A 26,438-nucleotide genomic window follows, 5' to 3' on the forward strand; every position below is an offset into this window, starting at 1 on the left:
GGCTGGGATGGGGGGAGAGAGGAGAACTAAAGGGAGAAAAGGAAAATAAGGAAAGGATGAACTTGGATATATTGTGGCTGTACGGCGGAGCGTGGTCTAGAGTTTGAAGTTTAAGGAAGGCTCGAGCCTACCCTCGACCTGGGATGATGCTCCCACAGAGGTCCGTCCGGTGGTTTGGTACGGCCTGGCCCACCGGACCTGCCAGAGCTCAGTCGGCCGCAGCTCAGCTGGGCTCCCGGCGCCGCCTCCTCCCAGCCTGCGGTAGGCTGCCGGGCTTCTGTGGGTGGGGGAAGGCTGGACTGATGCAGCGTGAGTGTAGAGAATGGAGACGCTGACTCCTGGCGCGGGAGACTGGGGGAAGGGGTTGGCTCCCCAGGGGCAGGGATGGGGTGGGGTGGGCGGGGTGCGACGTTGCTAGGAGACGAGCCTGTGTGACCCCCCCCCCCGCCCCACCAGCCTCGCGAGGGCGGCTCGGTGTCACCGCCGCTGGCCTCGGCAACTTGCTAAGGGAAGCGGCTCGAGGACCAGGAAGGGGAGCCCTGGTTTAGGAACGCTGAAATGCTGGTTTGGGGCCCATCTGCGACTTCTCAATCCTTTGGATTCCCGAATGTAAATGGGAGATTAGTAGGGGCAAATCCGGGGGCGAGAGGCGTCCAGCTGAGGAAGGTTGACACAGACGAGTCCCCTACACGATAGTGAGATTTTCTAAGATAATGAGAACCAGCTTCTTAAATCCCTCGGTCCGCCAAAGGCGTTGCTCCGTGACTGTTTATTCGAGTCCGGGAGAAAGTTAAAAAGTAAATCAGTAAGATATCAGCAAGTGAGAAATGCCCCAAAGGTAGTAGTATCAGGTGAAGTGGTAGAAGATGGGGGGAGGGCCACTCTAAATCGGATAAGTCTGTTCAGAGGAGGCCGGGTTTACAGAAATCCGAGAAAAGAGGGAAGCTAGGGAATGAGCTTTTAGGTGGAGAAATGAACCAACGGGAAGGGATCTGAGGAAGGAAATGGCGAGAAGGCCATGTGCTTGCAGTAGAAAGGAAAGAGCCAGAGCCAGAGTGGTCTGTGATGGAGAAGTGGCAGGGCCTGATCAAGCATAGCCTTTTAGCTCAAGGTGAGGGTTTAGCTGTTTTTTAAATGGAGGGTTTTAAGAAGGAGTGACCAGATCTGATTTACATTTTTAGAAAATCATTCTTGGCTACTGGGTAGAGAAGGGTAGACGTAGTCAGACCTGCTAGGAGGCTGTTGCAGTAGGGCCAAGGGGGAGGTGACAGTAGTGTTGTATTCACGGTGGAAATGGAGAGAATTAAATTTGGAATGTACTCTGAAAGTCGAGCTTGCAGGACTTGCTGCCAAATTGGATGTGAAGTGTATGGGAAAGGAAGGAACCAAGGATGACTCCGCAGAGAAAATAGTTTGGAAGGCACTACTATTATTTTGAACATACTAGTTTTGATAAGTCTATTAATGGTCCAAGTAAAGATGTTGAGAAGTTAAATATACAAGTCAAGGGAAAACTGAGAGAGAATAGATGTAGCAGTTTATTCCTGGATCACCTAAGAAGAGGGTGCAGATAAAGAGGAAGACCTCTAAACCCCTTGGGGCTCTTTACATGTAGAGATGATCCAGAGAAGGAAAAGCCAGCAGAGGAGACTCTTCACACACACAAAGCCTCCAAGCTAGAAGGAGGCCCCGTAATATCCTTGAATAATGGGACCCACCATCGTAATCATCAAGACTCATCCTCAGAGGCCTGGCTCAGATCTCTTTTCTCCTTTCCTCTGCCAGCTGTCAGTGCTTTTGGACTCCTGCTTAGGTGATTTGTGTTCATTATAGCAAACCTTACTTTGCTTATTAATTGTTTATAGGTCTGACTACCCTGTGAACTATTTCTTCTTTGTGCCCTGCTGACTCCTATTTCAGAGCCTTGCCCATGAACCCAACATATAGGAACACTGTGTCCATAATGTATCAACCATGGACTTCAACAGCTTCTGACAAAGGGGCATTTGTCCCTGCTGTTGCTGCCACCTCCACCACTAGATATGGTTGATTTCATAAACTCTAGAAAGGGTATCAGAAGAATAATCAGAAGGCCTGGGTTTCAGTCTTGCATCTCTACTGACCAACAGAATGGCCTTGAATAAGACCCTTTTCTTTGAGTTTAGGGGTCGGCCTAGATTACAGATTACAAACTGGCAAGACAGATATTGCCTACAAATGTAGTTTGGCCCACAGATTGATTGAAATTATTTTTTAAAATTTACTTGCCAAATTTAAAAATCTGATTTTCGGCTTCATTTGAAAAATGAGACAATCTGGCAACACCAACTTGAGGTTCCTACAGAGCAACAGTCAGCTGGAGCCAATGAAATTCTTCTCCCTTCTACTAGCCTAACCCCTGTGGGCATTTGATTTGCAATTTTTTGGTCTAGAGCTCTGCTGGCCATATGTAGCCACAAGCTACATGTAGCTATTTAAATTTAAATGAAATAAAATTTTAAATGCAGTTCCTCAGATGTACTAACCGTATTTCAGGTGTCCAGTGCCGGTGGCTACCCTGTTGGACAGCGAAGATATAGAATATTTCCATCATTGAAGAACATTCTGTTGGTCATTGTTGGACTGGAGAAACTCGAAGGTACTCTGGTTGCTAATCATTCTGCGCACTAAAGATGGACAGTCAGTGCTCCTACTCTAAAGGAACTTTGTCTAGTAAAGAGCTCCCGTGCTTCTGCAGGTGGGGAAAGTTGCTTATTCAATCGGTGGAGGGTACTTGGAAACTGTCGTGAAGGCGGAGACCCCCGGTGCAGCAGATGGTTGGATCAAGGGTTAGGTGTATCTAATGTTATAACCAGAGCCCTTTTGTCTGTTTCTTAATCCAGTTTCTTAGGAAATTATCACAAAGAAGGGGTTTGAATGTTTTAATTTAAATGTTTTGTGTTCTCTTGACTTCCCTAGTTCCTATGAAGGGTTCACATCCTGAGTAGTTAAGAACGAATGACTGGGATTGATCTTCAAGCATTGACCAAGTTTTCACCCATTGCCAGCACATACACACAACACTCCAAACACACACCTCCTACTTCTGGTAACTTGTTCTCACTACCTCTTATTGACCCTTCCCTTGTCTTTGTCTCTTAAAATATGATGATAAGGAAACAGTTGCTTCCATTTCTTTTGAATTGAGAGACTGAAACTTGGTTTCCATTTGGAGTTTCTATCCCTGAGGGGGCAAATTGCTGTACATCTCTTGGATACAAGAGCCTGATTGGAGTTCCCCTTACACGTGTGATCTTGTATGTGCTCCTGTGCTGATATATTGAGGATGAATATATGTGCCTTACATGATCTTATTTGGGATAGTTTAGAAATCTTTCAGACATAAATATTTTTGGTTTTTCCCTGTCTTCTGAAGATTTCCCATGTTACGGGGCCTAACCTAATTGATTTTCCTTTAGATAAAAATATGATATACCCTTTCCTCCCTGACCCGTATCTCTGACATACCATATTGTCAATTTCTGTGTAAAAAGATGCTGTTTCAGAGAATAGCCGCCGTATGATTAAGTACACCACACAAGCATATCCTGAGATATACAAAACAGTGTGTGGCATTACACTTCCCCTTTTGGATTCTAGTAACCAAAAACTGAATCCAGGTCAGGAAACAAGTCCATGGGGCGTGTGTGGGGTGGGGAGATGGGGGCACTTGGTTTAGCTTGAAGGTTATTCAATTTAGGTAAGATGATACTGTATAGGATATGGGAATGCATCAGAAAGTAAGGAAGGATAACGGGTCTAGGAGAAAAGTGCACCGAAGGATAAGCAAGGAGTAAGAGATAAAGGAAGAAAAATAGGAAGGGAAGCTTGCTCATGCCCTTGGTGTTGGCACCTGCATTGTATTTCCAGTAAGAAGTCTGCTCTGTGGTCTGAAGATAAGCGATGCCTTGGGCAGGGTTATTTACTCATACTGAAGAACAATAGCTCTTTACTGTGCAGGGATTATTAATGATCAGAGGGAAACAGCTTTAGGAAAATCCATTACTGCCACAAAGCGATAATTTCACCAGCAGGCAGCAAAGTTTAGCAGAGATAAAAGAGGCCTCACTGTTCCTCCTTTATTTCCTCCTTTTCAGGTAACATTTGCCTTTGTTAACTTCCAATGCTAAGTGATTTACATGGATTATTATGAACAATCCGTAAAACAACTCTTTGAAGAAGGTTCTGTTGTTTCCCCATTTTAAGAAGCCGAGCTCAGGAAGATTAATATCTTGCCTGATGTGGTGAAGTCAGGATTCAAACCCAGATCATTCCAGAGCCCATTAGTTCATTGTTTGTATTATATCTCCTGTCCTTTACATCTGTGGAAAAATTTTGAATGCCTAAAATCAAGGTAGTCATTCTCTATTCTGCTATCTGGGGTAAGAAAATCTGTTTGCTTTGACATTATAAGAATGCTTCAGTTCCCTGGAGGTTTTCCAAATGACAAAAGCTTTAAATTATCATTTTTTAGGTTGGTTTTGAACCCTCATCACTTGGTTGCAATGGACCTTATTCCCCCAAAGGATTGTTTTTAAGAAAAAAAATATCAAAAACTCATTTTTCTATATGTTTGATTCTAAGCTTCCTGGAAATATAGTATATCATTTCAGTCCTGTGGACAAACCCTAAGTGGCCTTAAGAGAACTTAAGAGCGAGGGTTATGTAACAGCTGTGTATACTGCCCTAGATGGAAGTGAGAAGACTGCCTCGCTAAATAACACTTAATCTTCAATTCTCACCCTGACACCCACAGTGCCACTCTTGAAAACATCATTGTGAGGGTTAATTAGTAATTTTTAATGCTCTAGGGTCTTCTGTTGCGAAACCTGATGCAAATACCACTGCATATATCTCAGGATGAGAATGGTAATTACTGGTGATTATTCTGTGTGGGTAAATTTTTTCTTCTAACAAATGTATTTCAAGCTCCAACTCTGGGCCAGGCCTAGGAGTGTAATGGATGAGACAGGGTCCCAACCTGCTTCTCTCTCTCCCTCCCAAAACACACACAGTGGAGGAAGAACCATAAGTCAACAGAAAATTACAGTAGAGTAGAATGAACATTATGATAGGGGTATACACCAGAGCAGGGACGCTGACCCAGTGTGAAGAAGGCACCCCGTGAAAAGTGATGAAAGCCAAAGGATGAGAGTCAGCAGTTAAGCAAAAAAAGAATATTTCAGTTGTATAGGTTGGGGCCTTCCATTTGGCAAAAAGAAGGAGTCCCAGATCTAAGAAGATAGGGCAGCAGGACACGGGATAGGTCACCACTGGTACATGGTGAACACATACAATGGATTTCACTGGGTGAGTTTCATTATCACCCTCCCCCAAAATCATAAAGTAGTTGGGAGAGAAATTTGACTACATTATATTCATTGGTTATGATTTTATAAATTTACACCTAAGGACAGATCTTGAAAGAATGGAGTCGCCTTCCACCTGGGGTTTGAAAGTCAGTTAATTTCCCTTGCCTTTTCTGTCCCTTGTTTGTACTGCAACACTTTTTCTTCAGTAGAAGGCAAAGCCTCATGGGAGTGCAACATTTGGAATTTTGACATTCCTGAGACCAGAGTCATACTTCTATAAATTTCATCTGAGGAAAGGGAATTTTCATCTCTGCTTTTAAACTTCTAAGTGTTCATGCAGTGATGCTCTTTCCAAAGGTGAAAGAAACTGTTCCAAAGGTGGGGAAAAGGGTGAAGTGGATAAAGCCCCTCGTCCTGGCAAATCTTCCTGTAGGTCTCCTGCAAAACTAGATCTAGACATGCCAAGTATATAGACCCTTTCACTGTATTTTCATTCTCCACAGCAAGTGGAAGAGTGAGTGGGTGGTGCTTTTTTTTTTTTTTCCCCTAGGAAATTGATCACTGCCTGTTTGGAGTCCCCATTACTGACTCCAAAATAAAAACAGGGAAAAGCTTTCAGTCAGGGAAATAATCATTCAGCTTTTTTGGCTCTTAATCCCAGTTCTCCTGTCAGTTAAGTAGCATTAGGCAAGACTCTTCACCATCTGCAAGACTGGTAGAATCACAAGTACTTATGATACAGTTTGAAATCCAGCATGTTTTTAAAAATGTAAATCAGACCATGATACTCTTACTTGCTTAAAACCTACCAATGTCTTCCTTTTGCTCTTAGACTACAAATCAAACTCCTTTCCAAGGCCTACTCTCTCAGCCTGTGCTGGATCCTGTCCACCTGTGGTCCCACTTCCCCCATAAGCTCTCAACTGTATTAACACTGAGGTTGGTTCCCACCTCATAGCCTTTGTTCCTGCTGTTCTTTCTTCCTGCATCACCTTCCCCTGAACTCTTCCCATTAATAGGTTCCTGAACACCATTCAAGACTCAGCTCAAATGTCACTGACCACCCAAAATAAAATAACCCCCACCTCTGCTCATTCATATCATATTACTGTTTCATTCCTTGAGAGCACATATAACCAAAATTATACAAAAATTTTTCTTGTATATCATCTGCCTCTGCCACTAGGATATAAGCTCTAGGAGGACAGGGACCGTGGCTGCATGTTTATCACTGTATGCCTAGCCTGGCACATGGGCACTGAATAAATGTTGGATGGATGGATAGTTGCTTGGGAGGAAAGAGTAAGACCTGCAGGGTAGTAGCACTGTAATGAGTGCTGGTATCTCTTATGTGATGTCAGCTCCTTTGGAGTGTCAGGGACAGGGTTGCCGCAGGGAACAGAAGAGCACAGCAGTCCAGTTAAGTGCACAGCCTCCTCTAAAGGTGCTGGTGTGTAACATCATTACTGAGGAAGGACAGTTGCAGGGGAGGGGCAGATGGTATATGGAAAACCTTATAAAAGGGTAATTGCAATTCAGTCAGGGTGCAGAAAGATTGGTCTTTTGCTCTTTGTAGGAAGGGAATAGAATTTAGTTCCCATTGTCACAACTGGCTAAGCTCTTTAAAGCAATCAGCAGACATTCAACCACATTTACTGAGATTGAGCAGCCTATTTAGTGATTAAAAGTTGGGGCTCTGACTCCACACTATCTGGTTTTGAATCCTGGCTCCACCTCTTCCTCGCCACGTGACCTTGCTCAAGTTACTTAACCTCTTTTGGCATCAGGTACCTCCTTTGTAAAACAGGATAATGTAGTATTTACCTTATAGAACTGTGCCGATTATGGGAGTTAATATATGTATGTAAAGTACCTAGGAAGCCTAGCACAGAGGAAGTGCAAGATAAATGTAGCTGTTACTGTTATTATTATCATTCTTATCCTTATTATTATTCCTTTAATGAGCAAAATGCGGTCCCTGCCCTCCAGGAATTCAGAGACTCTGGGAAGAAAAAGACAGTGAAACTGCAAAAGAACAATAGCTGGATGTGATAGAAGCAGAGAAAAAGGTGCTCCAGAAAAGCCTGAGAATAAACTGGTGTCTACAAGTTGAGGTGGCCAGCAGAAGACAGGCATTCTAAGTGAAAGTTTCAGCAGAACAGACACCACAGCAGGGTGCCTTATAGCTACAGTTCCCAGACTCAGGTTTTTGGGGACTCCACATCACAATTTCTGCTATTATTTACCTATGTTGTTTTGTTTTGTTTTGTTTTGTTTTTTGGCCACACTGCGCAGCATGCCGGATCTTACCCCGACCAGGGATTGAACCCCGTGCCCCTGCAGTGGGAGCACAACCTTAAGCACTGGACACCAGGGAAGTCCTACCTATGTTTTAAACCAGCTTAAAAGTTTCCGTAATATGTTTAAAGGTAGCTCTATATCACTACAAAATAGAAATCACTTTAAATCATGTGTTTGTTGGGCTATTAAAACACATTAAGGGAATCACACTAAGAAAATAAATATTTTCTTGTACATCAAAAAATTACCTCCCCAACCAGTCTTTGGGACACTTGCTTTAAGGGAAACTTCTGACTATGACCTGAAGCCAAAATGGACTAGCAGCAATATTTGTCAGCCCTTTTTTAATGGTAGGCTGCACATGGTAGGTGCTTGGTAATGAGTTTTATCCTGGCACTGTGTTTATGCATGAAATACGATTTGAAGAAAAGAGCCCAGTTTCCAGTCACAATTCCTCCCAGGCACACTTCCTATCTCTCATCTTTCCTCATTCTGGGATTTGAGGGTTAAGGAAGTGAAAAGCAGAATTTGAAGAAATATCAGTCTCAGAATAAAAGTTAGAAAACCTTAAGTGTAAAAATTCTATAAGAACTGACTTCACAGGCAGTTGAGACTGAAGTTCAGTTGTGGTCCTCTAAACAATTTCATATTCCTGATGTCGACCATGGGAGAATCCCAGCAGACCCCACTGCATCAGGTCAACCCCTGAGACTAGGGAAGAAGAAGAAGGGCTGACTCGGCCTTCCATCAATAGCGAGAGGTCATTGATAGTTCTAGAGGAATAAATGTTGGTTTCAAGCCATCATACCATAGGGAGGAAGACTCTCAGGCAAAAGTCACGTTTCCTAAACAAGTTGCTTCCTGGGAATAAAGATATAAACCAAAAAGAAGAGAGCTTCGTGACATTTTTTAAATTTATATGGCTGATTTTGTTTCTAGAATCACAAGCTTTGTAACAACCACTTGCGAATAGTACATAGTGGAGAACACAGCTTTAGACTGTGGAAATCTTTTGGACTGAAACACAGTCAGGGTCACCTGATGTTGGAGAGGAAGACATCACTTATTTCCCTTTCAGGATTAGTTTTCAAAACACTTAAACGTTAAAGGGCTTTGAAAATGGTCTTGTTAAATACCAATTATTAGTTCTGCTTGTTACCTTAAATACCATACTTGCAGGGCGTATGTATCAGCTTATGGTACGTGATCAGTTATAGTTTGAAGCTGTGGTTCAGACAGTGGTAAAAACAAAGAAATGAAAGTCAGACTTTGGAGAAGGCTGCTGCTGTTTTAATATGCCATACTGCCTTCACTTTCCTTCTTAAGTGTCATGCAGTCAAGGAAGTTTCGTCTGTTAATGACAGGGAAGTGAAGCAGTCATTAATAGAGGTTAGTCGAAGACTCTGTTCCTCACAGGAACTGACTCATGTATTTTCATATGATACCATGGAGTTTTAGGGAGAGCCAGAAACTCAGAAACCTGTTTCCTTACCAGGAAGAACATCATCAATTCATCCGAGTTTTCATTACAGTTATAGCCACAATGCGTGATGATCTCTTCTGGTTTGTATGAATTCCTTTCAAGCATTTTTTCCTGTGAGGTATAATGGATATCAGAATGGATATCAGGTATGTCCTTTTAACTTTTGAATTGGGTGAAGTAGTGATTTCAAGCTTTTCATCCAATGGTTAAGCCTTGGTTCATTCCTCATTGCTTAAGAAAGGTCACCAGGGTCAGGATAAGTAAGAGGTGCAATCATACTCAAAAGAGACATTCTCTCTAAGGTGAAGTCCTTGCAATTACTTAGAATTTCTAGATAAACACAGCTCCTTCCAGCTCCCATCTGCTTTCTTTAGCTGCCTAAATTCTCATAAGCTCAGGACCACCCTAAAGCATGCAGTCTCCATGTATTACCCCTGCCCCTTGGGTTGGAAATGGGTCTGTTCTCAGAGGGCAATGAGCAGCCTACTTCTCAAGAGATGACCTGTTTGAGGAAAGCCCAGGACTCATAATGAGATGTCCCAGTGCCTGGTCCTGCTACTCACTTGCTAAATCTGTCTTCCTTGTCTTCCCAGCCTGGTAATTTGTTAAGGGCAGTACAGTATTCATTCTCCTAAATTTGACTAATCACAGTCCTCTAGTAGTGGGATTTTTTTTCATATCTTCTCTGAATTTCCTTTTTTTAAAATCAAGATATACTTGATTTACAACATTATATTAGTTTCAGGTGTACAACATAATATATATATATATCACATCTTCTTTACCCATTCATCTGTTGATGGACACTTAGGTTGCTTCCCTATCTTGTCTGTTGTAAATAATGCTGCTATGAACACTGGGTGCACTTATCTTTTTGAATTAGTGTTTTTTTTCAGATATGTACCCCAGGAGTGGAATTGCTGGATCATATGGTAATTCTAGTTTTAGTTTTTTGAGGAACCTCCATACTGTTTTCCATAGTAGCTGCACCAAGTTGCATTCCCACCAACAGTTCCCTTTTCTCCACACCCTCGCCAACATTTGTTATTTATGTTCTTTTTGATGATAGCCATCTGACAGGTGTGAGGTGATATCGTGGTTTTGATTTGCATCTCTCTGATGATTAGCGATGTTGAGCATCTTTTCATGTGACTGTTGGCCATCTCTGTGCCTTCTTTGGAAAAATGTCTATTCAGGTCTTCTGCCCATTTTTTAATCAGGTTGTTTTTTTGATGTTTAGTTATATGAGCTGTTTATATATTTTGCATGTTAACCCCTTATTGGTCATATCATTTGCAAACATTTTCTCCGATTCAGTAGGTTGTCTTTTCATTTTGTCAATGGTTTCCTTTTCTGTGAAAAAGCTTATTAGTTTACTTAGGTCTCATTTGTTTAGTTTTGCTTTTGTTTCCTTTGTCTTAGAAGACAAGTCAAAAAAAACTTGCTACGATTTATGTCAAAGACTGTTCTGCCTATGATTTCTCCTAAGAGTGTTATGGTTTTCAGTTCTATATTTAGGTCTTTAATCCATTTTGAGTTTATTTTTATAAATGATATATGATGCTATTTTGATAACTGTAGCTTGATAGTATAGTCTGAAGTCAAGGAGCATGAAGCCTCCAGCTCTGTTCTTTCTGAAGATGCTTTGGTTATTCAGAGTCTTTTGTGTTTCCATACAGATTTTAAAATTATTTGTTCTAGTTCTGTGAAAAATGCCATTGGTATTTTGACAGGGATTGCACTGAATCTGTAGATTGCCTTGGGTAGTATGGTCATTTTAACAATGTTAATTCTTCCAATCCAAGAACATGGTATATCTTTTCATCTGTTTGCATCCTCTTCAGTTTCTTTTATCAGTGCCTTATAGTTTTCTGAGTACAGGTCTTTTACCTCCTTGGTAGGTTTATTCTGAGATAGTTTATTCTTTTTGATATGATGCTAAATAGGATTGTTTCCTTGATTTCTCTTTCTGATGGTTTGTTGTTAGTATAGACAAGTGCAACAGATTTCTATATATTAATTTTGTATCCCACAACACTACTGAACTTATTGATGAGCTCCAGTAGTTTTCTGGTGGCATCTTTAGAATCTTTTATGTATGGTTTCATGCCATCTGCACACAGTGACAGTTGTACTTCTTCCTTTCCAATTTGGATTCCTTTTATTTCTTTTGCTTCTCTGATTGCTGTGGCTAGGACTTCCAAAACTATGTTGAACTAAAAAATTGGTGAGAGTGGGCTGCTTTCTGCTTTTCATCACTGAGTATGTTACCCGTGGGTTTGTCATATATGACCCTTATTATTTTGAGGGATGTCCCCTCTATGCTCACTTTCTGGGGAGTTTTTATCATAAATGGATGTTGAATTTTATTTTATTTTATTTTTTTCACTTTTTTTGGCCATGCCATGCAGCATGCAGGATGTTAGTTCCCTGACCAGGGATCGAACCCATGCCCCCTGCAGTGGAAGCATGGAGTCTTAACCACTGGACCACGAGGGAAGTCCCAAATGCATGTTGAATTTTGTCAAAAGCTTTTTCTGCATCTATTGAGATGATCCTGTGATTTTTAATTTGTTGACATGGTGTATCACATTGACTGATGTGCAGATATTGAAATCCCACTTAGTCATGGTGTATGATCCTTTTGGTGTCTTGTTGGATTCGGTTTGCTAATAATTTTTTGAGGATTTTTGCATCTACGTTCATCAGTGACATCGGCCTGTAATTATCTTTTTTTGTGATATCTTTGTCTGTTTTTGATATCAGGGTGATGCTGGCCTCATAGAATAAGTTCAGAAGTGTTCCTTCCTGTGGAATTTTTTGGAATAGTTTGAGAAGGATAGGTGTTAACTCTTCTGTAAATGTTTGGTAGATTTCACCTGTGAAGCCCTCTGGTCCTGGATTTTTGTTTACTGGGAATTTTTAAATTACTGATTCAATTTCATTACTGGTAATTGGCCTGTTCATACTTTTTCTTTTTTTGAATTTTATTTATCTTTTTTATACAGCAGGTTCTTATTAGTTATCCATTTTATACGTATTAGTGTATAGATGTCAATCCCAATCTCCCAATTCATCCCACCATCACCACCCTCCTCTGCTGCTTTCGCCCCTTGGTATCCACGTTTGTTCTCTACAGATGTGTTTCTATTTCTGCCTTGCAAACTGGTTCATCTGTACTATTTTTCTGGATTCCACATATATGCGTTAATATACAACATTTGTTTTTCTTTTTCTGACTTACTTCACTCAATATCACAGTCTCTAGGTCCATCCACATCTCTACAAATGACCCAATTTCGTTCCTTTTTATGGCTGAGTAATATTCCATTGTATATATGTATGACATCTTCTTTATCCATTTGTCTGTCGATGGACATTTAGGTTGCTTCCATGACCTGGCTATTGTAAATAGGGCTGCAGTGAACATTGGAGTGCATGTGTCTTTTTGAATTATGGTTTTCTCTGGGTATATGCCCAGTAGTGGGATTGTTGAGTCATATGGTAATTCTATTTTTAGTGGGGTTTTTTTTGAAGAAACTACAATTATTTTTACTGAAAAATGTGAAAGTGAAATATTATATTTATTGCCTTATTTTTTTAACATCTTTATTGGAGTATAATTGCTTTACAATGTGGTGTTAGTTTCTGTTGTACAACACAGTGAATCAGCTATACGTATCCCCATATCCCCTCCCTCTTGTGTCTCCCTCCCACCCTCCCTATCCCACCCCTCTAGGTGGTCACAAAGCACCAAGCTGATCTCCCTGTACTATGCAGCTGCTTCCCACTAGCTATTTTACATTTGGTAGTGTATATATCAGTGCCACCCTCTCACTTCATCCCAGCGTACCCTTCCCCCTCCCTGTGTCCTCAAGTCCATTCTCTACGTCTGCATCTTTATTCCTGTCCTGCCCCTATGCTCTTCAGAACCTTTTTTTTTTTTTAGATTCCATATATATATGTTAGCATATGGTATTTGTTTTTCTCTTTCTAACTTACTTCACTCTGTATGACAGACTCTAGGTCCATCCACCTCACTACAGATAATTCAATTTTGTTTCTTTTTATAGCTGAGTAATATTCCATTGTGTATATGTGCCATATCCATTCATCTGTTGATGGACACTTAGGTTCTTCCATGTCCTGCCTATTGTAAATAGTGCTGCAGTGAACATTGTGGTGCATGACTCTTTTTGAATTATGGTTTTCTCAAGGTATATGCCCAGTAGTGGGATTGCTGGGTCATATGGTAATTCTATTTTTAGTTTTCTAAGGAACCTCCATACTGTTCTCCATAGTGGCTGTATCAATTTACATTCCCACCAACAGTTCAAGAGGGTTCCCTTTTCCCACATCCTCTCCAGCATTTGTTGTTTGTAGATTTTCTAATGATGCCCATTCTAACCAGTGTGAGGTGATACCTCATTATAGTTTTGATTTGCATTTCCCTAATAATTAGCGATGTTCAGCAGCTTTTCATGTGCCTCTTGACTATCTGTATGTCTTCTTTGGAGAAATGTCTGTTTAGGTCTTCTGCCCATTTTTTGATTGGGTTATTTGCATTTTTAATATTGAGCTGCATGAGCTGTTTATATATTTTGGAGATTAATCCTTTGCAAATATTTTCTCCCATCCTGAGGGTTGTCTTTTTGTATTGTTTATAGTTTCCTTTGCTGTGCAAAAGCTTTTAAGATTCATTAGGTCCCATTTGTTTATTTTTGGTTTTGTTCTCATTACTGTAGGAGGTGGGTCAAAAAAGATCTTGCCATGATTTATGTCAGAGTGTTCTGACTGTTTTCCTCTAAGAGTTTTTAGCGTCTGGTCTTATATTTAACTCTTTAATCCATTTTGAGTTTATTTTTGTGTGTGGTGTTAGGGACTGTTCTAATTTCATTCTTTTACATGTAGCCATCCAGTTTTCCCAACACCACTTATTGAAGAGACTGTCTTCTCTCCATTGTATATCCTTGCCTCCTTCATCATAGATTAGTTTACCACAGGTGCATAGGTTTATCTCTGGGCTTTCTATCCTGTTCCTGTTCTATATTTCTGTTTTTGTGCCAGTACCATATTGTCTCGATGACTGTAGCTTTGTAGTATAGTCTGAAGTCAGGGAGTCTGATTCCTACAACTCTGTTTTTTTTCCTTAAGATTCCTTTGTCTATTCAGGGTCTTTTGTGTCTCCACACAAATTTTAAGATTTTTTGTTCTAGTTCTGTAAAAAATGCCACTGGTAATTTCATAGGGATTGCATTGAAATCCTAGTTTGCTTTGGGTAGCATATTCATTTTCTCAATATTGATTCTTCCAGTCCAAGAACATGGTATATCTCTTCATCTGTTTGTGTCATCTTTGATTTCTTTCATCAATGTCTTATAGTTTCCTGAGTACAGGTCTTTTGCCTCCTTAGGTAGGTTTATTCCTAGGTATTTTATTCTTTTTGTTGCAATGGTGAATGGGATTATTTTCTTAATTTCTCTTTCTGATTTTTCATTGTTAGTGTATAGGAATGCAAGAGATTTCTGTGCATTAAGTTTGTATGCTGCAACTTTACCAAATTCATTGATTAGCTCTAGAAGTTTTCTGGTGGCATCTTTAAGATTATATATGTATAGTATCATGTCATCTGCAAACAGTGACAGTTTTACTTCTTTACCAATTCATATTCCTTTTATTTCTTTTTCTTCTCTTATTGCCATGGCTGGGACTTCCAAAACTATGTTGAATAATAGTGGACATCCTTGACTTGTTTCTGATCTTAGAGGAAATGCTTTCAGTTTATCACCATTGAGAATGATGGTTGCTGTGGGTTTGTCATATATGGCCTTTATTATGTTGAGATAGGTTCCCTCTGTGCCCACTTTCTGGAGACTTTTATCATGAATCGGTGTTGAATTTTGTCAAATGCTTTTTCTGCATCTATTGAGATGATCATGTGGTTTTTATTCTTCAGTTTGTTAATATGGTGTATCACATTGATTGATTTGCATGTATTGAAGAATCCTTGCATCCCTGGGATAAATCCCACTTGATCATGGTGTATGATCCTTTTAATCATTGTTGTTGCATTCAGTTTGCTAGCATTTTGTTGAGGATTTTTGCATCTATATTCATCAGTGATATTGGTCTGTAATTTTCTTTTTTTGTAGTATCTTTGACTGGTTTTGGTCTCAGGGTGATGGTGGCCTTGTAGAATGAGTTTGGGAGTGTTCCTTCCTCTGCAGTTTTTTGGAAGCGTTTGAGAAGGATGGGTGTGAGGTCTTCTCTAAATGTTTGATAAAATTCACCTGTGAAGCCATCTGGTCCTGGACTTTTGTTTGTTGGGAGATTTTTAATCACAGTTTCAATTTCATTACTTGTGATTGGTCTGTTCATTTTTTCTATTTCTTCCTGGTTCGTTCTTGGAAGGTATACCTTTCTAAGAATTTGTCCATTTCTTCCAGGTTGTCCACTTTATTTGCATAGAGTTGCTTGTCGTACTCTCTTATGATGCTTTGTATTTCTGCAGTGTCCATTGTAACTTCTCCTTTTTCATTTCTAATGTTATTGATTTGAGTCCTCTCCCTCATTTTCTTGATGAGTCTGGCTAAAGGTTTATCAATTTTGTGTTTTTTCTCAGAGAATCAGCTTTTAGTTGTATTGATCTTTGCTGTTGTTTTCTTTGCTTCTATTTCATTTATTTCTGCTCTGATCTTTACAATTTCTTTCCTTCCACTAACTTTGGGTTTTGTTTGTTTTACTTTCTGGTTCCTTTAGGTGTAAGGTTAGATTGTTTATTTGAGATTTTTCTTGTTTCTTGAGGTAGGATTGTACTGCTATAAACTTTCCTCTTAGAACTGCTTTTGTTGCATCCCGTAAGTTTTGGATCATTGTGCTTTGTTGTCATTTGTCTCTAGGCATTGTTTTGATTTCCTCTATGATTTCTTCAGTGATCTCCTGGTTATTTAATAATGTATTGTTTAGCCTCCACGTGTTTGTGTTTTTTACGTTTTATTTCCCTGTAATTTATTTCTAATCTCATAGCATTGTGGTCAGAAAAGATGCTTGATATGATTTCAATTTTCTTAAATTTACCAAGACTTGATTTGTGACCCAAAATGTGATCTATCCTGGAGAATGTTCCATGTGCACTTGAGAAGAAAATGTTATCTGCTGTTTTTGGATGGAATGTCCTATAAGTATCAATTAAATCTATCTGGTCTATTGTGTCATTTAAAGCTTCTGTTTCCTTATTAATTTTCTGTCTGGATGATCTGTCCATTGGTGTGAGGTGTTAAAGCCCCCCACTATTGTGTTACTGTCGATTTCGTCTTTTATGGCTGTTAACACTCGTATTGAGGTGCTCCGATGTTGGGTGCGTATGTATCTATAATTGTTTTATCTTCTTCTTGGATTGATCCCTTGATCATTATGTAGTGTCCTTCCTTGTCTCTTGTAAGACTCTTTATTTTAAAGTCTACTTTGTCTGATATGAGTATTGCTACTCCAGCTTTCTTTGATTTCCATTTGCATGGAATATCTTTTTCCATCCCCTCACTTTCAGTCTGTATGTCTCCCTAGGTCTGAAGTGGGTCACTTGTAGACAGCATATATATGGGTCTTCTTTTTGTACCCAATCAGTGAGCCTGTGTCTTTTTTTTTTTTTTTGCGGTACGCAGGCCTCTCACTGTTGTGGCCTCTCCCGTTGCGGAGCAGAGGCTCCGGATGCACAGGCTCAGCGGCCATGGCTCACGGGCCCAGCCGCTCCGCGGCATGTGGGATCTTCCCGGACCGGGGCATGAACCCGTGTCCCCTGCATTGGCAGGCGGACTCTCAACCACAGCGCCACCAGGGAATCCCCAGCCTGTGTCTTTTTGTTGGAGCATTTAATCCATTCACATGTAAGGTAAATATCAATATGTATGTTCCTATTACCACTTTCTTAATTGTTTTAGGGTTTTTTTTGTAGGTCCTTTTCTTCCCTTGTGTTTCCCACTTAGAGAAGTTCCTTTAGCATTTGTTGTAGAGTTGGTTTGGTGGTGCTGAATTCTCTTAGCTTTTGCTTGTCTGTAAAGCTTTTGATTTCTCCATTGAATCTGAATGAGATCCTTGCTTGTAGAGTAATCTTGGTTGTATGTTCTTCCCTTTCATCACTTTAAATATATCGTGCCACTCCCTTCTGGCTTGTAGAGTTTCGTCTGAGTAATCAGCTGTTAACCTTATGGGAGTTCCCTTGTATGTTGTCATTTTTCCCTTGTTTTAATAATTTTTCTTTAATTTTTGTCTATTTGATTACTACATGTCTTGGCATGTTTCTCCTTGGGTTTATCCTGCCTGGGACTCTCTGTACTTCCTGGACTTGGGTGGCTATTTCCTTTCCCATGTTAGGGAAGTTTTCAACTATAATCTCTTCAAATATTTCCTCGGGTCCTTTCCCTCTCTCTTTTCCTTCTGGGACCTCTATAATGCTAATGTTAGTGTGTTTAATGTTGTCCCAGAGGTCTCTTATGCTGTCTTCAGTTCTTTTAATTCTTTTTTCTTTATTCTGTTCTGCGTCAGTGAATTCCACCATTCTGTCTTCCAGGTCACTTATTCGTTCTTCTGCCTCAGCTGTTCTGCTATTGATTCCTTCTAGTCTATTTTTTAAAATTTTTATTATTGTAATGTTCATCTCTGTTTGTTTGTTCTTTAATTCTTCTAGGTCTTTGTTAAACATTTCCTGCATCTTCTGGATCTCTGCCTCCATTCTGTTTCCGAGGTCCTGGATCATCTTCACTATCATTATTCTGAATTCTTTTTCTGGAAGGTTGCCTATCTCCACTTCATTTAGCTGTTTTTTGGGGGTTTTATCTTATTCCTTCATCTGGTATATAGTCCTCTGCCTTTTCATTTTGTCTGTCTTTCTGAGAATGTGGTTTACATCCCCCAGGCTGCAGGATTGCAGATCTTCTTGCTTCTGGTGGATGAGGCTATCTAAGAGGCTTGTGCAACCTTCCTGATGGGAGGGACTAGTGGTGGATACAGCTGGGTGTTGCTCTGGTGGGCAGAGCTCAGTAAAACTTTAATCCGCTTGTCTGCTGATGGGTGGGGCTGAGTTCCCTCCCTGTTGGTTGTTTGGCCTGAGGAGACCCAGCACTGGAGCCTACAGGCTCTTTGGTGGGGCTAATGGTGGACTCTGGGAGGGCTCACACCAAGGAGTACTTCCCAGAACTTCCGCTGCTAATGTTCTTATCCTTGGGGTGAGCCACAGCTGTCCCCCACCTCTGCAGGAGACCCTCCAACACAAGCAGGTAGGTCTGGTTCAGTCTCCTATTGGGTCACTGCTCCTTTCCCCAGGTCCTGATGCTGACACTACATTGTGTGTGCCCTCCAAGAGTGGAGTCTCTTTTTCCCCCAGTCCTGTTGAAGTCCTGCAGTCAAATCCTGGAGGGGCCACAAGATCTTCAGTCATCAGAGAGATTTTCAGTTGTACTTACTATACAGTTCTTATGTGGACAAGGAAGTAGACCAACAATTTTGAGAAATATTTTCGACAAGGTTATGATGAACTAAAAAACAGTTTGCAACCTGACAAGCTCTGGGTGGAATCGAGCCTGCAGATTCATTTTATGTTTGGTACTCACATTTTCAAAAATAAGGAATTACTGTCTTTTTTGAAGTTTCATATTTTAAAAATCTCGACTGCCACCTATTGTTAAGCTATCAGGAAATCTGGCACCCTTAGGCCCTCAATTCTACATGACAGCAGCTGGCTGGGGCAGAGTAGCAACTGTCCCCTTTCAAGGGGGTACATCTTCTCTAGTTGGCCACTGTGCCCACCCAGCCGGTTTCCCTCATTTTGTTACCTGCCAGGCTCCAGAGGCACTTGAGTTTGCACTCCCTGCATTAAACTCAAGTTCACACTTAACTAGAAAATTCAGTTATTCAAAATGTGGCTTCTCCTATGCACTCAGGTTAGTGATGTAATTTTACCAGAATATACACTAAAAGCATCATTCCTAAGATATTCTGGCGGAGAATATACTGGTTTAAAGAACACTAAATGTGCATTTTGGTTTTGTCATGTTCATAAAAGTGGCCATCATGGCAAACAGCAAGGTTGAGCTACCTTTAACCATGGGATGACGTACAAGGCCATCTCGGAGACGCTGGTATTCATAATAACACCGTTCTGGCAACGCTAGCAAACAGATCTGTTCAGAAAGAGCAGTTATTTCTAGACTAATTAAAGAGCTTGATTTTTAAAAATGTACAGCTGCCTCCCTGCCTACTGTCAAATTGAATTTTTATGCAAATTTTTCCTCTTCTATTTTGGTGGGTCGGAAGATGACAACGGCAACACGACAAGAAGTTCTTGGCCTCTACCGCAGAATTTTCAGGCTTGCGAGGAAATGGCAGGCTGCATCAGGGCAGATGGAAGACACCATTAAAGAGAAACAGTACATATTAAATGAAGCCAGAACACTGTTTCAGAAAAACAAAAATGTAAGTAGGTTCTAGCTGGAGACTGCAAGGAGGAGAGCAATTTCTTGTGGTGCTTGTTCATTTCTTTTCTGTCCTAAAGTTGAGAGGACTGAGCAGCACAGGTCAGAGTGACAGCGTGTGGAGCAGGAAGGGGCAGAGGCACAGCCTAGCGGGCTTGCCCAACCCAGGCTTCTCTCTTCACTCTTGGCAGGTCTCAGTCCAGCGGGTAAGTGGCTCAGCATCTTCAGAAGAGGAAGTCCATGAGCCAGGTGACCTGAGTCAGGCCAGTGAGAATTTCCAGGGTAGGATAGGTTCCTCACACGCTGTGCCTGTTGTCAGCCACTCCCACAGGAGGTGCGCAGTTAAATTTGTTTTTTTTTTCAATTCATAAGCTATTCAGAGCCTCCAAGTATAAACCCATTCAGAGGGAAGAGAATAGGTTTAAGATGGGGTTCCCTTCATAACTTGGCTTTGAACTCAAGCCTCTGGCTAGCAGAGAGACTTTGCTCTTTGGGACCTCAAAATTGGGTAAAATAGTGCCTCCATTTGCTAGTTGAACCCAGACACCAGGGAGCCAAAAACCATTCCAAGAGGCTTGATTCGACAAACCATAAAGCATCTAGCTGTCAGCTCCTTAGGAAGACTGGCCCTAAGCATGGAAGGAGGCTTTCAGCTCCTGACTTTTCTTGCCTCTTTCTCATTGATCTCATGGATTCAGCACTGTCACTGTTCACTTCGTGAAACTTCCTGACAATTTACTCTCTTTACTTTTCCCTCTCTGACCCCATCTCAGTCTCCTTTTCTGCCCTGTCTTCTTCACACACACTCCTACCAGCTGTAAGCGTCCTCTGAAGGTCAGCCCTCTGCACTGAGAGGCCCAGGCACCATGGTTCCAGATCCCATATCTTGACCTGTCATCAGCCACCTGCAGGAACTCACCACAAGCATAGTAGCCCAAAGCAGAACTCATCTTTCCACAAGAACACCTCCCCTTCCCAGCTTTCCCATTTCTGTCATAGCTCCTGCCACTATTTTGTGACCCATTGCTCTCATTCTTTCATTCAGCAAGTAGCTGAGTGTCTACCATGTTCCAAACACCAGACTAGACATCAGGGATATAACTGAGCAAAACCGAGACAGGGTCCCTGAAAGATGTTTCAGAGTTAGATAGAAATGTAAAATTACAATTGGGGTAGTGCTACACAAGAAACCGTCTCGATCTACAATATCTTTCCCTTCTCATAATCCCTGAAGTCTCCCTGCTTTTAATACCAACCTGCTTGTGGACTTTTTCTGCTCTTACCATAGACCATGCATACCACATCAGAGTGTATGTACCCCCCAAGGTCCTGAAATAGTCCTTTGAGGAATAAAAGTAAAATATTGTAAGTGCTGTTTCTATTTATTTTTATCGCTCTTTTAAAAATGTCTATTATATATATGTTTATAATGGAATTATTAATATATTTAATAAACTTATAAATACACATATGGGGCTCAGAAATTTTTTTTTTTTGGCCACACTGTGTGGCTCATGGGATCTTAGTTCCCTGACCAGGGATTGAACCCAGGCCACAGCAGTGAAAGTGCCAAGTCCTAACCACTGGCCCACCAGGGAATTCTCTGGGCTCAGAAATTTTTTATTGAAAGAAGTATATGATCAAAAATTTTGCAGACCACTGAGCTATACCTACTCCTAATTAGTTGGTGATATTCTCTTTTTTTTTTTCTTGTTTGTTTCATTTATGTTGGTATGGTCTCCTTAACCAGATTGTCAATTCCTTGAGCACATAGACAGTTTCTTATCCTTTTCTAATATATCTCATGGGCCCTGCCTTGTGGTTGTCACTAAATTACTGAGCATTTACAAATACTTTGATTCAGTTGATCTTCTCCAGGAAGTCTTCCTCAAGTTCTCTGCCCTCACCCAACCCCATGATGGCCATCTACTCTGCTATATAGGAATCTAGATAGCAGTCTGTAGCAGTCATTGCCCTTGTTGATTATATACCATTGCGTCAGAGTTGTTCTGCCAAGGTAATATCCTTGATAGTTGAAGGCAGGGACCATGACCTCACAGCGTCTAGTCTCGTGCTGGGGATATCATAGTAGTATGTGCCCAGTAAACCTTTGCATGTTCACTCACCTAACTACTGCCCAAGACCCTTTGGGTTTTCAGTTAAGGCAATAATAATCCTTCATTTGCCTCTGCTTGAATTGGCCCAATGTGGTGTGAGCCAGAGGGAGGTGGTGTATTTGCCAGTGGTGAAGCCCGCGTGCCTAGAGCCTGTGCGCCGCAACAAGAGAAGCCACCACAATGAGAAGCCTGCATGCCTGAACGAAGAGTGGCTGCTGCTTGCCACAACTGGAGAAAGCCCGTGTGCAGCAACGGAGACCCAACACAGCCAAAAATAAATAAACTTATAAAATACTGGGACTTCCCTGGTGGCACAGTGGTTGAGAGTCCACCTGCTGATGCAGGGGACACGGGTTCGTGCCCCGGTCCGAGAAGATCCCACATGCCGCGGAGCGGCTGGGCCCGTGAGCCATGGCGGCTGGGCCTGCGCGTCCGGAGCCTGTGCTCCGCAACGGGAGAGGCCGCAACAGTGAGAGGCCCGTGTACCGCAAATAAATAAATAAATAAATAAATAAATAAATAAATAAAATAAAATACATACTTGTTTTACCATGTATTAGAAAGAAAACAGTATCAGATAATTTTGCAAGTACTGTGCTTAGAGAATCCATTTAAAGAAAAAGTTTAATATTAGTATAGGTAGTTGTGGATATGGCAGAATCATGCAGGCAGCCTCTGAATGGCTGATTTGGAGAACTCTAACCCAACTTGTTCAAACGGATAGCTGGAGCCCCAGGAGCCCTCAGCCCCCTTAACCACATCTTTATTAGGGGCTTCTTTCTTCCTAATCCCTCACGTAGACATAAGTAGTCTCTTGTAACCTCACTTGCTATAAGTGCTTAATAATAACCCAAAGGTATCTCATTAATTGGTCTAAATCCTAATGAGCAAATGAGAACATGGAAATCTACTCCCAAGGTGGACATCAGAGCAATAGCTTCTGAGAAATACAGAGGTCAGAAAGCTGAGCCTCTGTCCCAAGGGACTCAGCTGTGGTTCTTTCTATGTGTTGCAGTTTCTGGAACTTTACTCCAAGAGGTACCATAGGACAGAATGCCCTTGGAATTTCCAGGCCACGATGGCCCAGACTTCACTGTGGGTGTCATCTGGGGCTGATGCAATCCCAGCTCTGCTTTGAGGCCCACTTACAAACTCTTAGCAGAGGCATGTGTTGACTCATTTTCCATCCTCGGAATGAAACGGTTTCTCCCCTTCTCCTACCTGGCTTTCTGTTTTTCAGAATGAACTTTTCATTCCTTTACTTGAAATTGGACTACCACAATTTAACTGTTTTGAAATTTCAAATGTGATTTCTTTTCCTCGCTAATGAGCAAGACAGTTTACAGTTCAAAATAGAAGGTGGATCATTCTCCAGTATCTTACTCGGGGTTTCTAGACAGCACTTGCTGATAATTGGGTTACTTGAAAGTAACTTGATCAACAAGGGGAGGATGTGAAGAAGCACTGTTGTTCATTGTTGGTGGGAATGTAATTTATGGATTGTTCTTAGGAATGTAAATTGGTACAGCCTCTTAGAGGGTAATTTGAATCTACAGGGAATATCTGTGAGAATTAAAAAAGCATGAACCCTTTAACCTATCAGTTCTCTCTCTAGGAAATGATCTTTCAAATATATTTGCATGTGAGCCAAAAAAATTTTTAGAGGGATCCACTGTTTATAATGGCAAAAGATTGGAAATAACCTAAATGTCCATCAGTAGAAGATTGGTTAAATTATAATACAGCCTTATGTTGGAATTTTGTGCAGCTGTTAAAAAGAATGGGGCAGCTCTGTAGGTGTAAATACAGAAGGAGCTTCAAGTTGTTAGTGAAAAGGCAAGGTTCAGAACTTTCATTTTTATAAGTAGAAATGCTAAGTTTACAGAGGTATACTTATATATGCATAGAATATCCCTGGAAGAACAAACAAGAAACTTCTGATAATTGTTGTCTCTGAGAAGGGGAACTGGGAGACAGGAAGAAGAGGGAGACTTTGTTTTACATTATATCCTTTTGTATTATTTGAATTATTTTTACCATGTGCTTGTATTATCTACCTCAATAATTTTTAAAAGTTAAATCCACGGGAAATTTTATGCTAAATTGCTTTTGATTTTTTAAATTACCAATATTTAATTTAGTGGCTAATGAACTGAAAAAAGTTTAAGAAAATGTGTACCTATACTTTATGTAGCATTGGAAAGATGCTAACAATCTCACCTATTTTTTCCCTTTTAATAGCTTACAGACACAGACCTGATTAAACAGTGTATAGACGAGTGCACAGCCAGGATTGAAATTGGACTACATTACCAGATTCCTTATCCAAGGCCAGTAAGTGTGACTCCAGTTAACATGTGGTGTGTACTTATCCTTGTCAACCCAGTTATTTCCAAGAATGTGTACCAAGAGGGCTAGTGTTTGCTGAGAAGTCTAGAGCTACTGTAGCAGGCATGTTGGAAATAAGCTACCCTTGCGTGGCCACCAGCCCATCACAACAGACTAAAATGTCAATGAATGCCTGATTTCTCCTACTTGAACAACTTTCCCTTATATGGAAGGGAAAGCCAGCTCACATTTACATAGCTTTCTCTTCTGACTTTCACCTTTTTTATGGAAATATTTTTATTTTCCTTATTGTAAAACACAGGTTTATTGTTAATGAAAGAATAAAATTCAAATATTAAAGGAATGCATAAGGTAGAAAGTGAAAATTGTCAAAAATTCTCACCCTGTGGAAGTGACCGCTATAACTGTTGAGTTGGACCATATGAAATTGCCAATATTCTACTCTTGACCTACAAAAACAGCAATTTTATATTGCATTTGCTCAGCCTAACAGTTTGGTAATATATCCTTTTAGTCTTTTTTTCTATACTCACGTACGTACATTTTCTTAAAGTATATGGGACCCTAGGCATACTGTTTATCGCCTATTTATTTTACTTCCTCTCTTTTGGATATCTTTTAAAATGGATGCATTGTATCCTATTGTAAGCATATGCCATCATTTAACCAGCACCCACCCTTTCACTAGACATTTATGTTGGTCCCAGTTTTCCACTATGCAAAGAACATCTTTGTGTATACACTTTTTTCCTCACCTTCTTTGGACTCTCATCTCACTGTGTGATCTGTGGTTTTTTTCCTCCATGCAGGAAATATGGCAAAGAAGAGCACAAGCTTTGGAATCATACAGATCTGGGTTCAAATCCTGGTTCTATCACTTAGTGTATAATCTTGAGCAAGTTATTTAACCTGAACCTCCATTTTCTCATCTCTGAATATCAGAATAATAATTCTCTATGAGATTATATTGAGGATTAATGTGCATAAGGACTATAAGGAATCATGAGTCAGTATAGAGTTAGCACTTAGCAGAGAGCATGGTACTTAGTAAATCTTCAGTGAATATAAGCTGCTGCAATGAATATAATTCTTAATATTATTATTATTATTCAGATTCATCTACCTCCTATGGGCCTTACCCCACTACGAGGCCGGGGACTTCGAAGCCAGGAGAAATTGAGGAAATTTGCCAAACCAGTATATCTCAAGTCTCACGATGAAGTTTCCTAACCCAGAAAAAAAGTTTTTTTCTGAGAATGATGAGCCAACTAGGTCTTAAATGTAAACCAGACAACAAAGCTCTTCTTGATTGGGAGCAAAAATCCAAATATCTTCTTAAAACCTTCAAAATACTGGTACTCACCCCATGGCGTGTGCTCACACATCACTCCAGTTTGTCAGGATCTTGCTGCCTGAGTGGCCAGCACTAACCCTAGAGGTCATGGACCTTATATCCTCACTGAAGCATCATCTGGAAACAAGACTAAGGCCTGTGGGCAGAAGACTGAAGGGTGACAAAGCTCTTCAAGGGAATGCCGATCACCACACATGCCAGCTGACATGAAGAAATTAGCCAGTTGCTGGAAGTTCTCATGGCTACTATAAAACTATATACCACCCCTCAGAATATTTTTAGGCTTTTTTTTTCAAGTTATAGATTTGCTTAAAAGTGGGTTTTTTGTGTGTGCTTTGTTGTCTTTTGACACTTCCAATTTCCACATAAACAACTCCCCTTAAAAAGCGCATCATTGGATCAATCATGGTTTTTCACTGAAATTGTATATGAGACCCATCTCTGCCCCAGACAGACACATACACAAAAGTTCATGTCTTAGGTAAATGCATATGTTTAGTTTATCTTAAAGCCTATAATTACTTTGGATACACTTAGGATCTGAAAGGCTCACTAGAAACTCATACTGCATTCGTTATGAGAATTTTACATTAACATAATTAGGAAGTACAAGAGCTAAGCTGGCTTTCAAATTATATCCAGACTGAAATGGGACAAGTAGAGATCAAAACATAAAGGACTTACACCCCTGCATGTGTGGATACAGGTGAGATTCCCATGGCAGTTCATTTGTATGTCAGCGTCCTTCCCTCTTACCTCCAAAGGGGCTGGGTAATCACCAATAAAGAAAAATCTCTAGCGATTTTGGTCTCTCTCTGCTGTTTTCCAGAATGGCCTTGTGATCCTCAAAAGCAGCAGCTTATAACTTCCTGCCCATACCTAGATTTAGGATTCACACAGATTCTCTAATTTAAAATATGTATATTTCAATTTCAAAACCCGTTCCTGTGGGCAGGAACATACCTTTTCATGCTCAGGATAAGTAAGTATTACAGGGTTTGGCAGTGACATGGAGAG

General features: G+C 40.6%; 2 protein-coding genes across 8 annotated transcripts in view; one reads left to right on the forward strand and one right to left on the reverse strand.

The window, feature by feature from the left end:
- The window catches only part of DCUN1D3 (defective in cullin neddylation 1 domain containing 3), a 34,118-nt gene extending 33,806 nt beyond the window's left edge, over window positions 1–312 (reverse strand). Inside the window, exon 1 of the mRNA XM_060124029.1 lies at window positions 132–312. The gene's annotated coding sequence lies outside the window, so the exon portion shown is untranslated. The remainder of the gene's footprint in view (window positions 1–131) is intronic.
- LYRM1 (LYR motif containing 1) lies at window positions 1–25,694 on the forward strand. Of its 7 annotated transcripts, XM_060124038.1 has the most exons (6): window positions 1–261; window positions 2,536–2,638; window positions 18,387–18,407; window positions 19,444–19,602; window positions 23,960–24,052; window positions 25,181–25,694. In XM_060124038.1, the coding sequence occupies exons 4-6, from the start codon at window positions 19,444–19,446 to the stop codon at window positions 25,295–25,297; spliced, it is 369 nt and encodes a 122-aa protein (XP_059980021.1). In that variant the 5' UTR covers window positions 1–261; window positions 2,536–2,638; window positions 18,387–18,407; the 3' UTR covers window positions 25,298–25,694. The 7 variants fall into 7 exon arrangements, with proteins under 7 accessions (XP_059980021.1, XP_059980022.1, XP_059980020.1 ...); XM_060124039.1 differs by lacking the exon at window positions 2,536–2,638; XM_060124036.1 differs by lacking the exon at window positions 18,387–18,407 and having other exon boundaries at window positions 3–261.
- Window positions 25,695–26,438: the final 744 nt, after the last annotated feature.

Source organism: Lagenorhynchus albirostris, chromosome 15 (assembly GCF_949774975.1).
Source record: "Lagenorhynchus albirostris chromosome 15, mLagAlb1.1, whole genome shotgun sequence".
NCBI classification, from domain to species: Eukaryota; Metazoa; Chordata; class Mammalia; order Artiodactyla; family Delphinidae; genus Lagenorhynchus; species Lagenorhynchus albirostris.

Excerpts from the sequence above, each read along its gene's own strand:
- LYRM1 (XM_060124033.1), top strand. The coding sequence starts at position 18,198 with ATGGGTGGGGCTGAGTTCCCTCCCTGTTGGTTGTTTGGCCTGAGGAGA. Across the intron at positions 18,408-19,443 it reads AGACCCTCCAACACAAGCAG|ATGACAACGGCAACACGACA; the intron begins GTAGGTCTGGTT and ends GTGGGTCGGAAG. Across the intron at positions 19,603-23,959 it reads TGTTTCAGAAAAACAAAAAT|CTTACAGACACAGACCTGAT; the intron begins GTAAGTAGGTTC and ends CCCTTTTAATAG.